Below are 20974 nucleotides of genomic sequence, written 5' to 3'. Positions count from 1 at the left end.
CCCCCACAAGATAGTGTGACAGCACATTCCTCCAGCTGATTGGAAAACGTCTGGCTCTCCACAGCTCTCACATTTCCCAGCCCTTTCCTTCCTCAGCTTCCAAGTCAGTTTGAGGCAGTAAACAGGATAAAACACTCATCTAATCTGACCTGGCCCTCAGTTTGTAGCCACAAAGCCTAAGCTGTTCTACAAATGCCAGAGAGTTCCATGGTCAGCCAGAGTTCGTGTTGCTTTTTCAGCTGAGAAATCACCCAGGAAGTACGTGCCAGGAAGCCAGCACTTAGCTGTAAAGGTTTGGGAAACTCCAGGATGGTTGCCAAACTTCAAAGATTTTCCCCCCTCCCTGGCTCCCCAGGACTCTGATGTACAGCAGCTGATTAGGAAGGCTAGCATGAAGAGTAGATCAGGAGACTATACCCAGGAGGGGAGAGACCGTGACTGGCTGGGCTACCAAAGTCTATCATTTCTGTAGAGTTTGCTTAGTTGAATGGGCTACTGAATCTTAGGATGTTCTCTGGGAAACCACTGGAAATACTTCTGTGGATTCACTAGAGATTTAAATAGTTTCTAAATTAAGAACAGTGGTAGACAGAGGCAAAGTTCCCAACCAGAAAACACTTTCCTATCTTAGTCTGGCTCCAAGCACATGTCAGGGAGGTAAGAAAGCTTGCGTGCTTCACAGAGTAGACTATATTTCAGCTTTCCTCCTCCTCCACAAAGCGACTGTCATCTACTCTTGGTTGCCTGACAGCAATTAGTAGTATTCACACTGGACGGCTCCGAAGCATTACAGGAGTGACCCAGGACCATGACCCAGACAGACTCCAGTCCACGGAATATGCATATCATCAAACTAAAAACACCCATCCCTTACCCATTCTCCTTTCAAATGCCAGTTTCCAAAGGTCCTGCTCCATAATCATCTCCGTCAGTATAGTGGAAATAACATTGAACTTGGAATCAGGCATCCCAGTTTCCAGGATTGGTTAGTCTGTTGTGCTGTGGTGTGATGGACATCTAGAGACTTGAGGTCTTTGGGCTCTGTGATCTTCAGCTGTAAAAGAAGGACAGCAACTTTGTGCTGAGGAACAGTGTGAAAAGTCTTCTGTAGACCGTAAAGGGCTGTGCTCACATAAGGTCTGGTTACTTAGCACATCCCTGTTGTGACTTGTAGGACGCTGTAATATTTATGGTAAAATGCTGCTTCTTGCCATGTGAGCCATAGGCGGTGAGCACAAAGGAGTATTTTCCTAGATGATCCCTCTTTATTGCAACTGGAGAATCCGAGCCAGGCACATACTTTATGAATGAGAGAAGAATTAAGTTGTTTAGCTAAATCTCCTTGAGCTGTGGTTAGGAGTTGGCTGAAGCCATCAAATCAGACCCCAGGAACCACAACTTATTGGACCACAGTTTTATTTTTATTTTAATGTTTTCCTCTGTCTGGTGTGCTACTAGTCATTTGCAGGCTGGTGGATGTGTGTGTTTCAATGACAGGGTTTGTTTTTCCTTCTTCTTCTTCTTTTTTTTTTTTTTTTCCCCTTTTGGTTAGTGGGTGGGTAGTTGGTTGTGTCTTGTGAAATGCATGTGTGGGAAGCCTCTGTATAAAAGTCTATGCTCAGTGGTGATTGTGTTAACTACATGAAAGGCAGGTTTCTAGCATGGATTCTGCCTGAAGCTGTGAGTGGGTGTGTAGTTAAGAATCCTTTGCACTCTGTCCCTTCTCCTGATCTTTGTATGTTCCATGTGGCATGACTAGGAGAACTGGCAATATCCCTGTAGCCCTTTTAAAATATACTCCTTTATGCTTATTAAGATGCCACACTTAGAACTTGACATAATAGACCAGGCATATATGACTATAATACTAAATAATCAACATTGTAATAGCAAATATTTCTACAGAATTTAGGAATGATAGACATTTTTCTAAATGTTTTAGTTTTAGTAACTGTTAAAGTTGTCTCTTGATAATCAGGTCATTGTATTTAAAGTTCATATACTCTCAAGAGAGGAAAAGAAAAAATATGATATAATACAAACCAACCCAGTTCACTCAACCCTTGATCTGTCATCCATTTCTTTTTGACTTTTATATTAGAAGTGCTTTTCAGTGAACCAACAAGTCGCTTTTCTTTCTTGTTGAAGGAACACCTCCTTTACCTTTCTAAGTGGGAATGGAATATGTAGTTTACTTTTCCAAATATTTGCGAAACTGTCTTAATTTGGCTATGGATCTTAAACAGCTACGTAGATTAGAGCAACTTTTCCCAAACAACCTGTGTTTTATGTTAAGAGGTCCTGTTGGGGATAGGAATGTTCTCCTGGTCTTTTATTGCTGCCAAAAAAAATAAATAAATCACAAATGTAGCAGCTTACAATAATATACATTCACTATCCCACGTTTTGGGGGGTCAGCAATTTGGGGGTAGCTTGTCAAGGTCCCTTGCTTCACGGTCTGGCACAGGCTTCCCTCAAGTTGTTGATCATCTCTGAGATCTCTCTTGACTAGGGAACTATCTTCTTCTAAGCTCAGAAGATAGAACTTGGTTCCTAAAGTCTTAGTGGACAGTGGTCCTCAGTTCCTAGTTGATCACTGGCTGGAGGAGGCCTCCTCATTCCTTGATGCATGAGTCTGTCTAAAATGAAAGCTGAGAAGGCAATAGGCAGACTCTGCCAGCAAGATGGGAGTTGCAGTCTCATGTAATCACCTTTGCCATATTCTGTTGTTAGAAGTATGTTCCAGTCCCCACTCACACTTGAGGAAAGCAAATTACATAAGCTCATGAATCGCAGGAGGCAGTGATCATTAGGGGGCCGTCGTACAGTCTCTCTGCCATAGGAACAAAGGAAGGAGGGAGGAAGGAGAAAAGAAGGAAGGAAGGAAGGAAGGAAGGAAGGAAGGCTGGTTTTTGTGCTCAGTTAAGGGAGAGAACTGCTTCATGCTATCTCGATAGTCAGGATATTCATGCCTATTTACATAGTAAAAGTTCTAAGAAGTCCTCTTAAATTTTATGTAACCTAGTACTTCCCAAACATATTTGATCAAGAAACTCCTTTTTTCATCAAAAGCTTTCTGCAGAACAAAAGCTGAGAAACATTGAATTGTGTATGTATGTGTATATATATATTTTTTCTGTTCATCCAAAAGATTGGTACTGAAACTATACCTTGTGGTCATATTCCTGGAATCTGAGAAATTCTGCATTTATAGATTTCTTATGACAATCTAAAAAAAATTAATAGGGGCAACTAGTGGGTCATGTAAATAACCACCTGACAGCCAAGTCCCACCATGAGATTTCCCTCTGCGGTGGGTGAGGCTACTATCCCATTGGCACCAGTTGGTGATACTTTGGTGACTGAAGACTAACAAGAAATGAAACCCCACAAACATATAAATAATGTATCAGGAGCAGACGAAGGCCCAGATTTATCATGGTACACTATGACTTCATAGTAATTGCAATCAAGAAAAGTTGCAGTACAATGAGTCATTACACATCAGAAATACTATAAAGGATGCTGGCTCCAAAGAATCTGGGCCAGATCAGTGAGTAGAACATTCCTGTGGAATGTAGCTTTTTGGTTCCTGCAAAATAACATTAACCATTTCATTAATATTGTTAACTTGAATTTAGTTAGTTTTATGGTCTTGTTTTTAAGATTTTATTTATTTATTTGTCAGAGAGAGAGAGAGAGAGAGCAAGAGAGCGAGCACAGGAAGACAGAGTGGCAGGCAGAGGCAGAGGTAGAGGTAGAAGCAGGCTCCCTGCCGAGCAAGGAGCCCGACGTGGGACGTGATCCCAGGACGCTGGGATCATGACCTGAGCTGAAGGCAGCTGCTTAACCAACTGAGCCACCCAGGCGTCCCGGTCTTGTTTTTATTTAATCTTGTGAATTGCTTTTGGTATTACAGTTATATGAAACTCTAAAGATAGATAAATACGGTGCTTACAGTTTTATAACTTTAAGTATGGAAGCAAAATTGTGATAAAATAATGTGTCAGCACTGCCTCTCCTTAGGGAACTTTTTCTTTAACAGATAACCCTATATTATTAAAGATATTAAAGATTGGGAAACGCTGTCTCTTTATCTTAATACTCCACTAATTGTGGGTTGTAATGAATCTTTCATCATAAATAGAATATTAATAAATGTGGTGCTATTCCTTAGTTTCACCAATTAGTTTTAAAGGACTAGAGGGGACATCCATTTCCGTTGGTTTCTTCCTTCTTCACCTGATGTGCTGTAGGCCCCTGTGTTGGGGACCGTTGCGGGAGAAGAAGGGAGCAGCTGAGCCCTCCCCATGCCTCCCTCCCAGGTGGAATGTTGTTATTGACAGGCACGTGTCAGGTCCCTTAGGAGTCTTATAAAGACCAGAACATTTTTTTTTTCTTTTCTGTTCAATTTTTTAGTTCAAGCTGGTTGCACTGTGGTACAGCTGAAGATTTCCTTGCCAACAGAAGCTTCGTCTTTTGGTTCTGTCCTCTGTGAGGAAAAAGCCTGGTCAGGTCTAGATTTTGTCATTAACCACCTGAAGCATGACCCCAATCATCTCCTTCTGAAAAGCCTACATGGGCTAATTTCATGAAGTTGTGGGCCCTATCCAGGGAAAGAGCCAGGGCCTATAGGAAACCTTCCCATGCAAAGAAAATGATACAAAGATTTGCCCAGAGAACAGAGAAAAATAAATATTCCACAAACAAGACCATTTAGAGTCAGTTAGGTGGCAGGAAGGAGACTAGGAAGGAGTTGGCTGGCTTGGATGTGGCTGTCCTGATGGTGCATTTACCAGCTGAGTTTTCTAGTGAAGATATTTCTCTCCATACCAGTGAGACTGGGGTATGTATGTCACGTACGGGGGCACAAACATGTGATCAAGTAATGTGATGTTGTAACAGAGTGAGGAACAAAGGGTTGTGGGAAAGGATGTGTGCAGTTATGAAGAAAATTCTAGGTCTTCTCCAAACATCATCCTGTGAGATTCCCAGTCTGCTTTGCAGGATCATTGCTGGAATCAAATGAAAAGATAGTGTAGCAAACCCATCATAGTGTACAAATGTGATGCCATTATTGTGATGTTATGGAGAAACCTGGTTGTCAGACATCTGTCTTTTTCCTGAATCCGTAGTGTAGGTAGCAAGATTCCAACGTGTCTTTGCATTCTTAAGTATTCATGAGCAAACTGATTCTCATGAATTTCACCTTGAAAACTGATGGGTGTTCTGTGCTTCCCCCCCTTGCGAACAGAGGTAACAGAGAAGATGGTATGTTCTGTCTCTTCAGGTGGCCCTCTGCTCTATGAGAACATCACATTTGTCTATAACTCGGAGCAGTTGAATGGGACTCAGCGGGTTCTCCTGGATAACGTCCTGTCAGAGGAACAGTGCCGGGAGCTCCACAGCGTGGCCAGTGTGAGGACCTGGGTGGGAGGGGAGCCTGATGGTGCTGACCTGGTGGGAGCTCTGGAATTCTCTGGTCCTGGTCTCACTTGGAGTCAGGAAACCAGGCCTGAAATGTCACTTTCTTTAGGACAAGGACATCAGTGTGGGGGCATTTTCATAGCCTGCATTGGGATGATTGGAATTTTGTCTAGATCTGGACACAACTCATGGATCTGGAATAGTTAGTGACTTTATACCTAGGACAATAGCCACTCAGCATTCTGCTACCATATAAAGTCACTGGGAAATCTCTACATTTTAATCAATAATTAACCAATATATTAATCACTGATAGCCTATCTGTTTCTACAAATCTAATACTTCATGATGAACATGGAGAGTGAAGTTTAAATGAAGATACCTCTTTGGATGGGAAGAATTAATGATACCAGGATCCTGGTACAAAATAAGATTGGGTCTGAGCATTGACTGTGGTCCTTAGTTTCCTGGCAGTCAGGGCAAAAAGGGAGAGCTGATGACGTCATCACTGTCATTAAGAAAGCACCTTCTTGTATTTTGCTTCCAGGGAATCATGCTTGTTGGTGATGGATACAGAGGGAAAACTTCACCCCATACACCCAATGAGAAGTTTGAAGGTGCAACTGTCCTGAAAGCACTCAAAGTAAAGTCGTAGCTTGGGTTTGGGTTCCTGAGTCCATCAAATACCTTCTGTGCATGTAGACACAGGAAACAGGAGAGTCGAGACGGTAGACCTGTCAGGAGAAGTGAAGGAGAAAGTGTGAAATGATATCTCCAAGGTTTTAAATCACTCCTTGGTTCCTTCAATGAGTCATCAACTTATCAAACATTGTAGCTCCTAAATTCGTATCTGACAAATAATATACAGCCCCTCCCCTCCCCATCCTGAAGGAGATCCTGGGGCAATGGCAAAAACGTACTGAACCCCATGATGATTCTGCCCCACACCAAGTGTTGTTGGGGAGAAAGGAGTGTTCTCTGAGAAGAGACAAGAGGAAGAGATTAGGTTTCAGTGTTCCCACTGTGATGAGGAGGGATGAATTTCAGTGGCTCATTTTCCTAACCCAAATCCAAGAGCATGAGGCTGTATTCCCACTGGTCAGTGCAAACGTGATCCTCTTTACACTGCCTTACTGGAACCTAGAGTCTGTTTTTCTCGAGCCTTCCTGTCAACCCAGTGCGATCTCATGCTCTTCTTTGTCTTCAGTTTGGTTATGAAGGCCGAGTGCCCCTGAAGAGTGCCCGTCTGTTTTATGACATCAGCGAGAAGGCTCGAAAGATTGTAGAATCCTATTTCATGCTGAACTCAACCCTGTATTTTTCCTATACACACATGGTCTGCCGAACAGCCCTGTCTGGTAAGATTCCAGAGTCTGAACTTTTTCCCTCCTACCCATGGTGAAATGAGAGTGGAAACAATGTAAAACAAAGTTCTGTTACATTTTAGACTCACGGTTTAGCAAAGTTGTAAATTCCCCAAACAGAAGCAGCTTGTTCACTCTTTGCTCCCCCTTCCCTCTGTTTCTCCTTGTTTGACCCCCTCAAGTTCCAGAAGGCCATCGCTTTGCCTATCTTTCCTTTCAGAACCATTTCCCCTACTTAATTAAAGTCACACAGAAAAGGACTTTCCCGCTTTAGGTTTCACTTTGTAGGGAACCAGGAACCTGGAAATTACAGTCCCCCATCACACCCTGAAGCATTAAGTGGTCGCATAGAAGATGAAGGGATTATTCAAAGAAATGTTCTTAAAAAGGCAGACACCACCTCACTTGTGGCTGTCGTGATTTCTCCCCTAGATCTTCTCTTTCACACCCTGTTGAGTGGGAGGGGAGGAAGAATGTCATGGGAGGAGACTTTGACATGTGAACTTTCAGCTGAATCAATCTTTTCTTTTTACATTTTCATTTCACCCCTCTCCTTTGTCTTTCCTGCATGAAGTCTGACCCATGGAATGCATGGAATTTTTATTTTGTATCTTCACATCAAGAAACTTTCACAGGAGAACAGGCAGGCATGATTTGTCCACAGTTTTACAAGTTCACACCAAAGCAGGACCCGTCTCTTGACAGCTCAGTCGGTTCGTTCATCTCTGTGGGTCTCTTGTGTCTCCTCAAATTTGCAAAGGGCACTAGTGATGGGAGAAGACAGGTTGTCAGCTTGGCTGGTGGAGGTTCCTGCTCTCCTGTCATCTCACCTGTTCCCTTTACCGGCAGGTCAGCAGGATAGAAGAACGGACCTCAGTCACCCCATCCACGCTGACAACTGCCTGTTGGATCCCGAGGCCAACGAATGCTGGAAGGAGCCTCCTGCATACACGTTCCGGGACTATAGGTACAAGCATCACCGCCTTCACCATGAAGCTTTTGCTCAACAGTTACCAACCCTCCATGGAAACTAAAAAACCTTATCTGTTTGGCTTGTCATCATATTCATCTCAATGAAGCAGAGATTCTCAAATAACCTTCCTGAAGCCACAACCAGGAAGCGACTTGATCATCTCAGATTTTTACCTTAAAAATCCAAGCACGTTTTGTTGTACCTTAATCCACAAAACGCCCATTTTGTTTTCATATTAAAAAGTAGAGTTTCCTTATTTGATCATTTGGCTTTCACTGAAACGTATCCGTCCTGGGACATGCATCTCAGTCTTAAGAACCCAAGGGTCTGCTGCCCCAGGGCGCATAGGGGTCTTACAATATCACTCACCTATGTCTGCCTTCTAGAAATAAGAAACTGGAAACTCTGAGGAAAGATTGGATGATGTTCTAGTGTCTAAAGAGAAGTCATCATGTATTTAATTGTGGTTAATTGTGGTTAATTACTGCCATCGAGTGCGCCGTACAAAAACATTTATTGAACACCCCCTAGCTACAAGGCAAGACTACAGCTCTTGGAGCTTTCTAGCTACAGCGGCGGGGGTGGGGTGGGGGGAGGATGCATCCTTTAGAGTTACAAGCATAAGAGGGAAGAAGAGAATTATAAGTAGCGTGGGCAAGTTCGAAGGGGTAGCATAAATCCAGTTAGGTTTTCTTGGGAAAAAGTGAAATGGGAGATGAAATTTGAAATATAATTAAAACGGTAGCATAAGTGAAACAAGTAAATATTCAGGGGTATGACCCGAATTATATCTGATCTTACTCTTTAGGGTTGGGAGGGTCGGTTATTTCAATGTCCAGTTCAAAGGAAACTTGATCAATCAGGCTGGTCCGTTTATTACATCTCCGGTATGTTCTGATGAAGCTGTTGTAAACACATAATCGTACAAATGGTGTTCTCTTTTTTCTTATAGTGCTCTCCTGTATATGAACGATGACTTTGAAGGAGGAGAATTCATTTTCACTGAGATGGATGCCAAGACCGTGACGGTAAGTAAAACTATACAGGCAAGTTTTTGTTGCATTTCTTCATATCAATCTTGCTATTTTTCTGAGGATTCAGACTGTTGGGTTTCAAATATCTGAGCTTGAGAATTCAAGAGGTGCACAGGTGGCCAGCGAATGTATATATCATGAAATGTTAGAGATGGATTCATCAATGAAATCTTCCAGTCCATTTTACTGACGGGTATTTTAAGAATAGGTATGTGAAGGATTTGCTCATGATTACATGGCCAGTTAGTGTTAGACTTGAAACCAGAACTTGGGTCTTCTCATTCTTTGTCAGGCAGTCTGATGGAAACACAAGAACACCTGTTTCTAAGTTACCCATGCCTAGGACTAGACAAATGGATTCAGTGGGATAGCTTTCGAACAATCTGGTGTTCTCCATGCTTGGATTGAGCATTGCACTCTAGACCACTAGTTATCAAAATTACTGTGTATGTATATATATGCTTGTGACTGTAAGTAAACCTGTACCTGAAAATTGATTTATACACATTACAAACACACACACACACACACTGAAGATGAGATTCCAAACACAACTCCATAGGTAAAAAATCAACAGTTAATTTCAACTAGGCAAACCAATGCCTTTGGAAAACCAGTCTACTGAGTTATAGACCATATAGCCAGCATCCTTTAGACTTTAAGCCAAAGAGCATACACCAGGGTGGGAAAAACACGTTTTCCAATTGAGGATATAATTGAAATGTAAATAGATTATGAGAGACATCTTGCCTCCATACAAAATGTAAATAGTTGAAGCATGTATCTGATAAACTTCAAGGATTTGGAGTTATACATACTATTTTCACAGCTTTTTCCGAGTATTAGGTTTTCCCTCTCCTATTTTGTGTCCTTTTCTTAATAGTGAAATACCCATCTATCACTCATGGCATACCGCTGGGATATAAGCAGATGATATAAAAAATTCTGTACTGCTGGATTTGAAAGAGAACTCTGGAGATTCTGGTTAAAATTGTCCAGAAACATTGGAATAATTAAGAAAAATATTTCATACCATTTCTTGTAATAATGTGTATCTAAAAAGTTATGATGCCTCTTGGTTTGTTGTGAAAACTTAAGTCTCAACCGTTATTTTAATGCTTCATGATCTGGACAATTAAATCAGGATTGATGATCTGGGTTGCTTCTAATCCCAACACAAAATTACCATTAAAAAAAAAGTCTCTGTGGAGAAAGCGTTTGATTTCTGAGCTCTCCTAACACTAGAACAGATTTTAAAATACTTGCAGCTCACAGTTGGAAAGGAAAAAAAATAAATAAATAAATTAAAAAAAAATAAAAAATAAATCACAGGTTGAAAAGATTTCTTTGCTTCTACACCATCTAGTGGCCATATTTGGAAATGCCCAATGTTTGAAAGCAAGTGATGCCTGGAATACCATGTGAGAACCAATAATTCATTAATTGTTGAATGCAAGTTAACTATAATTCTGCTGTTTAAAGATATGAAAGCATATAATCCCGATCTTCTACATAGCTATACTTTTAAGAGAAAGGTGTAAGTATTTTAAAACGTACTGAATTTCACCCCCCCACCACCCCTAAAAAAGTAAAAGAAAAATTGATTTAAACAGTGTTTTGATTGAAAAGCTCCAAGTTGATAGATTCATTTTTCCCAATTTAGCTCTATTTCAGATTAATTCATACGGTGGAGTTTTTAGACCATTTTGTAAATAAAAATTCTTAGGTAATCAGTCCTAATGACAAAGAGAAATGATTAGCTTTACTTGTTTCAGTTTTCCTTTTTTTTTTTTTTTAAGATTTTATTTATTTATTTGACAGATCACAAGTAGACAGAGAGGCAGGCAGAGAGAGAGGAGAGAGGAGGAAGCAGGCCCTCTGCTGAGCAGAGAGCCCGATGCGGGGCTCGATCCCAGGACCCTGGGATCATGACCTGAGCTGAAGGCAGAGGCTTTAACCCACTGAGCCACCCAGGCGCCCCCAGTTTTCCTTTCTTTGACATAAGGGACAAATGAAGCAGAGAAATGACCCAACTTGGGTCTACACAAGGAAAAAAGTCTTCTAGGTTCTTTACTTTGAAAAAATCTGGGAATTACACAATTAACTGAATGGTGGCTAAAGATTTACATTCATTCAAGACAAATACAGCACAAAAGCTTCTCTGACTTTGAATCATCAGTTAGATGGAAAGTCAAAGGAATGTTCCTTTATCATACTTGGAAGATACATAGATCATTTTCAACACCAGCATATTTGTGAAACATAAGTATTTGGGGATTTGGGTTTCCTCTGTGCGAATTTGGGAGAGGTGAGATTTAATAAGTTCTATTTGAATCACGAAAAATTAAATTCAATATAAACTGTGTTCCAGAAGTATGTTTACAATCATCTAAACTTCAGGACATATTTTCCTGTAAAAGTCATGTCATAAATGAAGCTTATTTCTTTCCGTGGCTAATGTGTAACAGGTGACGCTCTCCATTTGATAAGATGAGTCACGGAGACTTTTGTGAACCTATGTACCTCTAATCAATTCCAAATGCTTCAGGCAGCTGTTGGTGTCTTCTCCTAAACTTTCCCAAGTTCTTCATGTGTAAAAAATTCTTTCAATTCCTCCTGTTCCATCAGAGATAAGGCATCAAGTTGTCCCCACATCCTATCTTTAATACTGTAAATGTTACTGCTGACCCTTGATAGTCACATAGAAGCAATGGCGCCCACATGTGGTAGAGTGGGCCCAGACCAGCACTCGGGAATGAGCTGCCCAGAAAACTCGAAACTAGATCTTAAAGCTGTGTATATGTGAAGGCTTTCCTGTCCTACTTCATGTGTTTCTAGTATCATTCATTTTGTTGTTTCTATGTGGAAACGTACAACAAATTCCTTCTCCGGGGAAATGAAATCAGATTGATACCAAAGGCACCCGGAAGTAGTGAACTCTTCAGATTTGCATCTGAAAAGTCATCTTGACAAAGCAGCATAAGTAAATCAACTCTATCCAGCAAAGACAAATCACTTCTCAATTATTGTGAATAGAAGAGTAACCAGAAGCTGACTGCTGTTCTCTGCTCGCCTCTCTCCCTCTCTCTCTCTCTCTCTCTCTCTCTCACACACACACACACATACAGGTTTCAGACTCTTGACTTCTCCACCTCCCTCCGACCTCCCATGTGTATCTTACAGTCTACGGGTACCTATGTTAGGTAGCACCCAAAGACCTCAGGAAATTTCTAAATATTTCTCCTGAAGCCGGCAGTGAAAACACATAGCCATCCCCTTTTATGGTGAAGGAAACCAAAGGTTCTTCTAATGGGCATGTATCAATCCAAGTCAATGCAGAAAATAACTCCTTAAAATGGGCCCATGTCATCAAATGGTAGAATTTTTTTTTTCTTTTACTCTACTTTTCTAAGCTCTGCTATGGAATGAGTAATGTTTCTGTGTTTCTTAGAAAAATGAACTCTACTGGCGTCGGAGGCTTTTTTTTAGTCTTTTTTTAAAATTAACTTATAATGTATTATTTGCTTCAGAGATACAGGTCTGTGATTCATCAGTCTTACACAGTTCACAGCACTCTCCATAGCACATACCTTCCCCAGTGTCCATCACCAAGCCACACCATTCCTCCCAGCCCCCTCCCCTCCAGCAACCCTCAGTTTGTTTCCTGAGACCAAGAGTCTCTTATGGTTTGTCTCCTTCTCTGGTTTTATCTTGTTTCATTTTTCCCTCCCTTCCCCTATGATTTTCTGTCTTATTTCTCAAAATCCTCAAATCAGTGAGATCACATGATAATTTTCCCTCTACCCTCTAGTTCCATCCATGTCATTGCAAATGGCAGGATTTCATTTTTTGATGGCTGCATAATATTCCATTGTGTGTGTATGTGTATATATATATATATACCACATCTTCTTTATCCGTTCATCTCTCGATAGACATCTGGGCCCTTTCCATAGTTTGGCTATTGCAGAGATTTTTCTACTATAAACATTCAGGTGCACATGCCCCTTCAGATCACTACATTTGCATCTTTGGGGTAAGTACCTAGTAGTGTAGTTGCTGGGTCATAGGGTAGCTCTATTTTCAACTTTTTGAGGAACCTCCATACTGTTTTCCAGAGTGGTTGCACCAGCTTGCATTCCCACCAGCAGTGTAGGAGGGTTCCCCTTTCTCTGCATCCTCACCAGCATCTGTTGTTTCCTGACTTGTTAATTTTAGTCATTCTGACTGGTGTGGGGTGGTATCTCATTGTGGTTTTGATTTGTATTTCCCTGATGCCGAGTGATGTGGAGCACTTTCTCATGTGTCTGTTGGCCATCTGGATGTCTTCTTTGCAGAAATGTCTGTTCATGTCTTCTGCCTATTTCTTGATTGGATTCTTTGTTCTTTAGGTTTGAGTTTAATAAGTTCTTTATAGATTTTGGATGACATCAGACACTTAAAATACAGATGCCAGGCCCCTTATATTCTGTTGCTCAGTTCACTCAGTTTGCAGAACCCACTCATTTGATTGGACACCCTCGCTGCCCTAGCTCCTCTTCTCTCTCTGCCCTCTTCCCCTGAACATTACTGAGCAGTTTTACCTGAGCACAAGCTTGGAAGGACTGTGTTCATCACTGCAGAGCCTGGAGGCCATGGAAGAGGTCCCTCCAAGGAGGAGAGTGAATTCGCTGAGGACCAGTGGGCAGGAATACTATAGTGGGAACTGAAGTATCATATGGCATTAGACTTGACTTTTAAGACTCTTCGTGTTATGAAAGGCTCACAAACCAACACGGACAACTGAGGCATGAAAAATGTGCACCCATGGAGCCACTACCTAGATTGGTAATAAAAGGTACCAGCACTCTTGTGCACACCTTGACTTGTTTTTGTCATTCCCCAGATATTAAATGGGCAGCTGCCAAATACCAGATTCTGTGCTAGAGCTAAAGGCCGGGAAATGAAGTAAAAAAGAGCCTTTGTCTCTATGGAGTTTGTCAGCCATAGGGTCGCCTGTGTTGGGCAGTGACTTTGTGCCCTTGACTATGCCAGCCATTTTACCTGAACACTTTAATGTCTGAATCACACCTTATTCTGAGCTTACCTTTGTTTCACGGGTGAGGAAATTGAACCAACCCATGTCTACTCCAGCCCCAGGATTCCATTATTCTTTGACTCAAAACTTGACCTAAATAATCCCATAGAAGGATGAAGAAAGGGGTCGTAGAGATGCTCCTGATATGGAAAGGAGAGTCTCATTTTCACCTTCTTCCTCAGGCCTCTATCAAACCAAAGTGTGGCCGTATGGTCAGCTTCTCTTCTGGAGGAGAGAACCCGCATGGAGTGAAGGCAGTCACCAAGGGCCAGAGGTGTGCCGTGGCTCTGTGGTTTACCTTGGATCCACTTTACAGAGAATTGGTAAGTGTCTAACCCCCAGCCCCGAAGGCCAAGTAGATGTCCCAAAGACCTGCTTTGTGAACTGATTTATCTGAAAAGTCCATTAATTGTTCCATAACCCTTCAGGGATCTTAGAGATCATAAAATCAATCAAACTATTACAGAGTCCTTTCTTTCTGGTTTCCAACACTGGCTGTGTTTTGTAAGCAAGAACAGATTTTTCATAATGAAGCAATTACACATCTGTTGTGTGTAGTGTGAGTTTGAGAGAAAGAAGAGGGGCTAGGAAGGTAATTCTTGATCAGGGAGGTTCTAATAAGAGAACGTTTGAGGAAATAGTGATGGCAGTCCCTAGTTAGTCTTGAGCTTATTACCAAACTGTGGCATCAAGAGAGAAGAACCACTTTCTGCTGGGCACCAGGAAGACTTACCTATTTTCTCAACAAATCATTAAGATGAGTACTGAGGGGTGCCTGGGTGGCTGAGTCAGTTAAGTGTCTGCCTTCTGCTCCCGTCATGATCCTAGGGTCCTGTGATCGAGTCCCACATTGGTCTCCTTTGTGAGGAGCCTGCTTCGCTCTCTCCCTTTGCCTGCCACTCCCCCTGCTTGTGCTCACTCTCTCCCTCTCTATCAAATAAATAAATAAATAAATAAGTAAATAAAATCTTTAAAAAAATAAGTAAAAATAAAAAGAGCACTGAATAATTTATGAGACACGTGTAGGAGATGGTGAGTCAACCTGAAAAGTTTGTTTTAATTTACTATTATTAACTTAAACATTGCATTTAACATATAGTTTTTATTATACTGAAAGTAGACACTTAACCTGGACCCCATCCTTCTGGATACCCCCCACCAGAGCTTATGGTCTCCCTCTGTGAGGCTTCAGAGGGAGGAGTTAAGACCAATGGGTGGAAGGAAAATGTTGACTCAACATAGAAATGACTTAAAAATTTTGCTACCCTTTAGTGGAGTTGTCCGCCCTGGAAGTAGCAAGTTCCTTGTCCCTCCAGTCAAAGCCTCAGCAACAGCTCGGCATGGGATACTGATACTGAAACTGAAACTTCACGGCAGGCAGGGGCTAACTTGGTGTCTTTGTCTCCTTCAGCCCCGGGTACTGACGAGCTATGAAAATCTAGTCTTTAAAACAGCATTCGATCCAGTTTTCTCTTTGGATACCTAAATTGGATCCAATTTAGTCAGAAACTGTTTAAAATTCATTCCTGTGTCTCATGCATTTTGCCATCCGATCTAACTCACACAGATTTTAGGTCACATTCTGTAAGCATTCTTTTACGTACTTCACAGATGTTTATGGAAGATCTCTGTGCCTGGGCAACCCTGCTCGGTAGGCCATGGGGGTACCAGGGTGACAAAGCACTGTCCCTGACCATGAGGGGCTTGGAGAGGTCCGTAAGGAAGTAGATCTAAGACAGCAGTGCACATTTTGTAGGGAGCATCAAGGAAGACTGACTTGTAGAGGGTGGGTCCCTGCTGGGGAGATGATAGCCAGGTGCCCAAAGGGACAAGAGTGTCCTGGTCCTGACTGGAGGCGCTGGTGGCAGGCAGAACACTCAGTTCTGAGAACTTCAGGAGGCACTGAACAGTCTTCCTCAACAGTGATTCCTTTCTTTCCTTGTGCTTGTCCACTCGGAAACACCAGCACCTCTCCCCCAACTGTGCTCCTGCACGGGGGAATCTAGGCAAATGAGCAGATGGGGAAGACGACAAACTCTTGGAACGTCACCACACTCTTTTCTCTCTCTAGTGTTCAATTCAGCAAACATGGAGTCCATTTCATTACTCGGTATCCCAACACTCTCTTCCAAGATATTTTCCATCAAATAAACTTAACACAAAGTAAATTCTCTTGGCTCCTTCCCAATTCAGAGGGTTCGGAAACTTCTCCAGAATCGGGGCAGTAGCGGCATCTAGTGGTCACAGGAGAGAATGACCAAAACCTCTTCAACTACTGGAAAATTGAGCGTATGGGATTCCCAGGCTCTACATTGTGATCAGCGGGGCAGTTTTCCAGACTACGGACATCTGTCTCCATCCGCAAACATTCTGGCTAAATTGATAGAGAGTGTGACCTAGGTATGGAGAGCTTTCAAAGCTCCCCAGGTAATTCGAATGTGCAACAAACTTCGGGAGTCCCGAGTTGGGCACCTCTTCTCAGATGGAATCCCTGAGCAAGGAAAGCCTATGAAGGAGTCAGCAGGGCTGGCAGATTTCCCTGCTGGTTGTAGGTTGTTTTAAAGGTATCCGTTCTCAAAGAGTAGTTAGCATTGTAGACTCTGAAGAATGCGCGATATCTGAAGCTTCGGGTCCTTGGACATGGAGTTCCGGTTCATGAACTTCTTCCCTTCCAGGAGAGACATGATAGCAAGGGTCTCCAGTCAGATCCGAGAGTTTGGACCAGTTTTGTACATCAGATTGTTAAGCAGAAAGTTGTTCCCGTGTTCACAAAGTAGTCCTCAGGCATCTTACTTAGCCTGGCATCAATTTAGCTTTTTAATTTAGTCCATTTGGTCCCTTTGGTTGCCTTTATAGAGGCATCCTTTTCAATGATGAGGTCTTGAATAGAAGGGCTTTGTTTTCAAATCAGAAAGTAGTTTTTCCACTATTTCCTGCCGTGTGCATTATGCTAGGGACTAGAAATGGGGGGTACAGACTACATAAGATGTACCCCTATTTTCAAGGAACTTGAGGTCAAAATGGAAACACAAAGTGAAGACTATAGTAATTAAAACACATATAAAGCTTAGTAAGATTTGTTTGGGGCAAATGCATGTTAGGGGATATAAAGAGGAAACCCGAAAGGCTTCATTGAGCAGGTGGCATTTGACCTGTGCCTTAGGGAGAGAGATTTTAAACAGAGAGAGGACCCTTCATCCACTTACGGTTTTTTTTTTTTTCATTGAATATTAATGGAGCCCTTACCATATATCAGTGGTTTTTCTGGGCATTGGAAATACAACATTGACCAAAATAGACAAGATTTCCTGCTTTCATAGTGTTTACCTTCTAGTGGAAAAAGACCACAAACACGTAAAAGAGTAAATAATTGAGAGATTTTTCAGATAGTGAGACATGATGTGTGGGAAAGGGAACAGGGTCACTGACTCGAGAGTAAAGGGGAGGTGACAACCTAGGAGAGCTCCCCAGACAAGCAGCAAGTGAGTTGGCACCTGAATGACAAGAAGCAGCCAACTGTGAGAAAGGTCTTAGGAAGAATATTCCAGGCAGAGGGCAGGTTGCAAAGGCCCAGAGCTCAGAGGGAGCTGGAGTGGTTAATCCACCAAGAAATCCAGAGTGGCCAGGACATGGTCTGCAAATGTAAGACAGGCAGTGGTCTGAAAAGAAGACAAGGAGGAGGGATCAGATGCGACAAACTAGTTAAGAAATGCAGATTCTGTTCTAACGGGGGCAGGAAAGCCCTGTGCCCTCTGTGGCTTCCCCCCATTCTGGGAAGTTACAGGATAGGAGAGACAATATGGTGCCACTAGTATGTACAGGATGGGAAGCTTGATCTGAGCTACATTTTGTGGACTAGAGTAGTGAAAGAGAAGGAGGAAGAACGTGGAAGTTTGGAGATGCCATTTGGAGGTAAACCAACTGGCCCTGCCGATGGTTTGATGGAGGAGGAAGGGAAAGCATATGATATAATGGAAACATCCAGAAGGACTTTTAACCTGGACTAGGGCTAGGGATTTCTTGGAGAGTGCTCCATTCAGGGACCTTAAGGTAGGTCAGAAAGTTACGATATACGGTGAGGCGAGAAAAGAAGGCAGGGGAAACCAAGGAAGAGAGAGAGATCTGAATCAGGTCTAACTCTCTCCAAGCACAGCAAGGAGTCTGGGCCTGGAACCTCAAACAATAGGAACCGGTGCAAGGGTTGTGAGCACGAACCAGACGGGGGCGTGGTTGGGACCGAAATGCCAGGGGCCCCTCAGAAGCACGTGCGAGCCGGGTGTTAAATGGGGGTACGATCTGGAAGCTGCAGCAGTTGGGCTAAGGGGTGGTGAGAGCCCAAATCTGCCGTTCTCTGGTGGGACTGATTTTGCCTCCTAGGGCGCATTTGGCAAGGGCTAGAGACGTTTTTGGTTGTCAAGACTTGGAGGGCGACGCTACCAGGTCCCCGTAATGGGCAGAGGTCACGGCGGCTGCTAAACATTCTACTAGGTTCGGGACCGCACCCAACAACAAAGAATTCTCTGGCCCAAAATGTCAGGAGTGCCAAGGTCGAGAAATCCTGCCCTAAACTCGGGCAGCCATAGCGGGCCCTGTAAAGGGGGTGGAAACAGGAGGGAGAACAGACAGGACCTGGTGATTTATCGGTCCAAGGAGCCATGGCTGGGCTTGGAGGGCAAACGGGTGAGCAGAGGCGGTCTTGACTGAGAGAGAGCATTGGTGAACAGGATCGGCATAGGTGTGTGGGGGAGAAAACGCTGACTCTGGCTGGAACGCTGGATTGGAGCCCTGAGTCAGAGATGCCTGGGGAACCACAGTGTAGAAAGGGTACGAATCGGTTGACTACATAAGACTTCCGGGCAAGACAGAAATCTTGGAAAAGTTGCTGTTTAAGACATAAGGAAGTCAGGAGGAGGCACCACCGGGGGTCTGGAGGCACCCGTTGAGGGTCCTGAACCGGACCTAGCTCCCATCTCTGCACACAAGTGATGCCCGGAAGTGTTTGGGAAGCACCTGCCGCTGGGACTGACCGTGGTTCCTGTAACAGAAATGTGTCCGTTACCTGTTTTGCAGGAGCGGATACAGGCCGATGAAGTGATCGCCATCCTGGATCAGGAACAAGGAAAGCAGGGACTGAATATCAACCCCAGGGATGAGCTATAAAAACGAGGGAAAGAAAAGTTCTATCAGATATTTATTTAAATTGTTAATCTTATGAGAACCCCTTTATTTTTGTACAGAGCCATGATATAACTTAACAGGTTAATCCAAGTCGCCAGATCCCCCTGCCGTGCCTGCGGATGCTCGCTTTGCCTCACTCAGCCTGTCCGTCTCGGTCTCTCATGGGGTCTTCTGTCCCCATCCCCTCCGCACGCACACTGACGCACGCACACGTGCACGTCCTTCGCTGCAGATCCGAAAGCTCTGGCAGAAAGAATAAGTTTGTTCTTGGCAACACTACACCTGTCCCGCGTGCTCCGGTTCTAAAATTAGCGTGTGATTGGACTCAGAAGGCTTTCGGGCCCCGTGCCCTTCAGCAACACCCTCTCCCAGTATGGGGGCCACAAGCTGGAGTTCGAGGAGCACCCAGTGGGGTCTGTGCTGCCTCGCGTGTCCCTGATCCTCTCGGAAGAGTGCTGCAGGCGATGGAGGAGCCCAGCATCGCCAGGGCCCTGGTGGAGTCACTGGCCCTGGTATTTTCCCCGGAGAGCAAACTTACACTGGAAGCTTCGATTCCTCCTCCACAGTGCTCCAGGAAGGACTGCCCTAAGACTTGTGTCTTTAGAAAAGGTTGTTCGGGGGGTTGAAGGAGAATGACTCCTCACCCCCGTGCCTTTGGAAGAAAATCTTCAATCCCACCTGAATTGGGACACCATTGACATGTTGCCTAAGTGTGGGGCCCATTGGTGAGAAGGGACATTTTGTAAGACCAGTGGATTTCGGACTGATTCCCGTCTTCAGCTACGTGTATTTTGGTGTCCCTTGTCTCGGCTGCTCTCCAGTTCCCAGATTCATGCTTGTGTCTGATTGTTTAATACAGGGAGGCTGATCCTAACACCTGGCATTTAGTTTTCTTCTCCCAAATGTTTGGTGTATCTTTAGGTAATGGTTTTGTGGCTTTGGGGACAGCCCAGGGACAACACTGGGCTATGACTCGTTTTGCTGGTGTTTCAGGGCCACCAGGAAGGTGGAAACACTGCTTTTGAAGGCATGGAAATGGTTAGTAGAGGTGTTCCTCCAGAGAACGTCTGGTCCCTGGCCAGAATGCTGAGGAAACCCTGCAAAGACATTATTCAGGGTGGGGCTGGGGTGGTTCCAGTCTTGGGAAGCCTACTAACCGGTGGCGGAGGTGACTTGCCTCTGGGAGGGGCACTGGTACAGGTAGTAGTTCTTTAGAAAACCATCAGATGTAAACGTTCACTGAAAAATCACATTTATTGGTTGCCTTTTATGACCTTGGTCGATGGTTAAGCACATTCATCCTTTGAGCCTGAAAAATTGAGTCACAGTGAGTTATGTGCCATCTGTTTTCCACCCAACCTTCAGTTGGGAGAAGGGAAGGAACGTTAGGTTATAATCCCAGCTGGGTCCAGTATGCCCTGCTGTGCGACCTGGAGCTACTGTCTTTCTGTTTCTGGGCTTCAGTTTCCTTTTCTGAAAATGACATGCCAGATTGTAATTGTTTCCCAAGCCCTTCGGCCTCTTGCTTTAAATACAACACGGAGCCAATAAAAGACACAAACCAAGCCGATTTTAGAAATAGGCAGCAATACCACCAAATTTACTTGTGCAAACATTTTAAGATTTGGGAAGGGGTTCCTCCAGCGTCTATGTGATTTGAAAACTTTAAACCCAATTTTAGGGCTAAAACTCCCCGAGCTTTGGGAAGGTGGATCTCTGTTTGCCGTCTCACAGAGAAGTGTGTGCTGGCACGCAGATTGCTGATAGGAGAATCTGGGCGAGATCTAATTTCTGTTTTCTGGCAACGAGGCATCAACAAAGAAAACAGTCTTTGGCTCCTTGTCGTTTCTGCTTCCTGGGTGCCATGGGAGCTCCAGGAGAGGCTGAGACTCTGGCACCAAGGTGGGGATTCTGCCCCACC

At 43.6% G+C, this 20974-nt stretch overlaps 1 protein-coding gene across 1 annotated transcript in view; it reads left to right on the top strand.

Moving 5' to 3' along the window:
* Positions 1–20322, top strand: part of P3H2 (prolyl 3-hydroxylase 2) — a 152098-nt gene extending 131776 nt beyond the window's left edge. Inside the window, exons 9-15 of the mRNA XM_080812076.1 lie at positions 5291–5418; positions 5975–6070; positions 6635–6785; positions 7641–7758; positions 8717–8792; positions 14058–14198; positions 18946–20322. Coding sequence (XP_080668202.1) covers positions 5291–5418; positions 5975–6070; positions 6635–6785; positions 7641–7758; positions 8717–8792; positions 14058–14198; positions 18946–19035 — 800 coding nt within the window. The 3' untranslated portion in view covers positions 19036–20322. The remainder of the gene's footprint in view (positions 1–5290; positions 5419–5974; positions 6071–6634; positions 6786–7640; positions 7759–8716; positions 8793–14057; positions 14199–18945) is intronic.
* Positions 20323–20974: the final 652 nt, after the last annotated feature.

The sequence above is a fragment of the Martes martes genome (assembly GCF_963455335.1).
Source record: "Martes martes genome assembly, chromosome: 1".
Classification (NCBI taxonomy): Eukaryota; Metazoa; Chordata; class Mammalia; order Carnivora; family Mustelidae; genus Martes; species Martes martes.
This window is presented reverse-complemented; position numbering and strand designations above follow the sequence as displayed.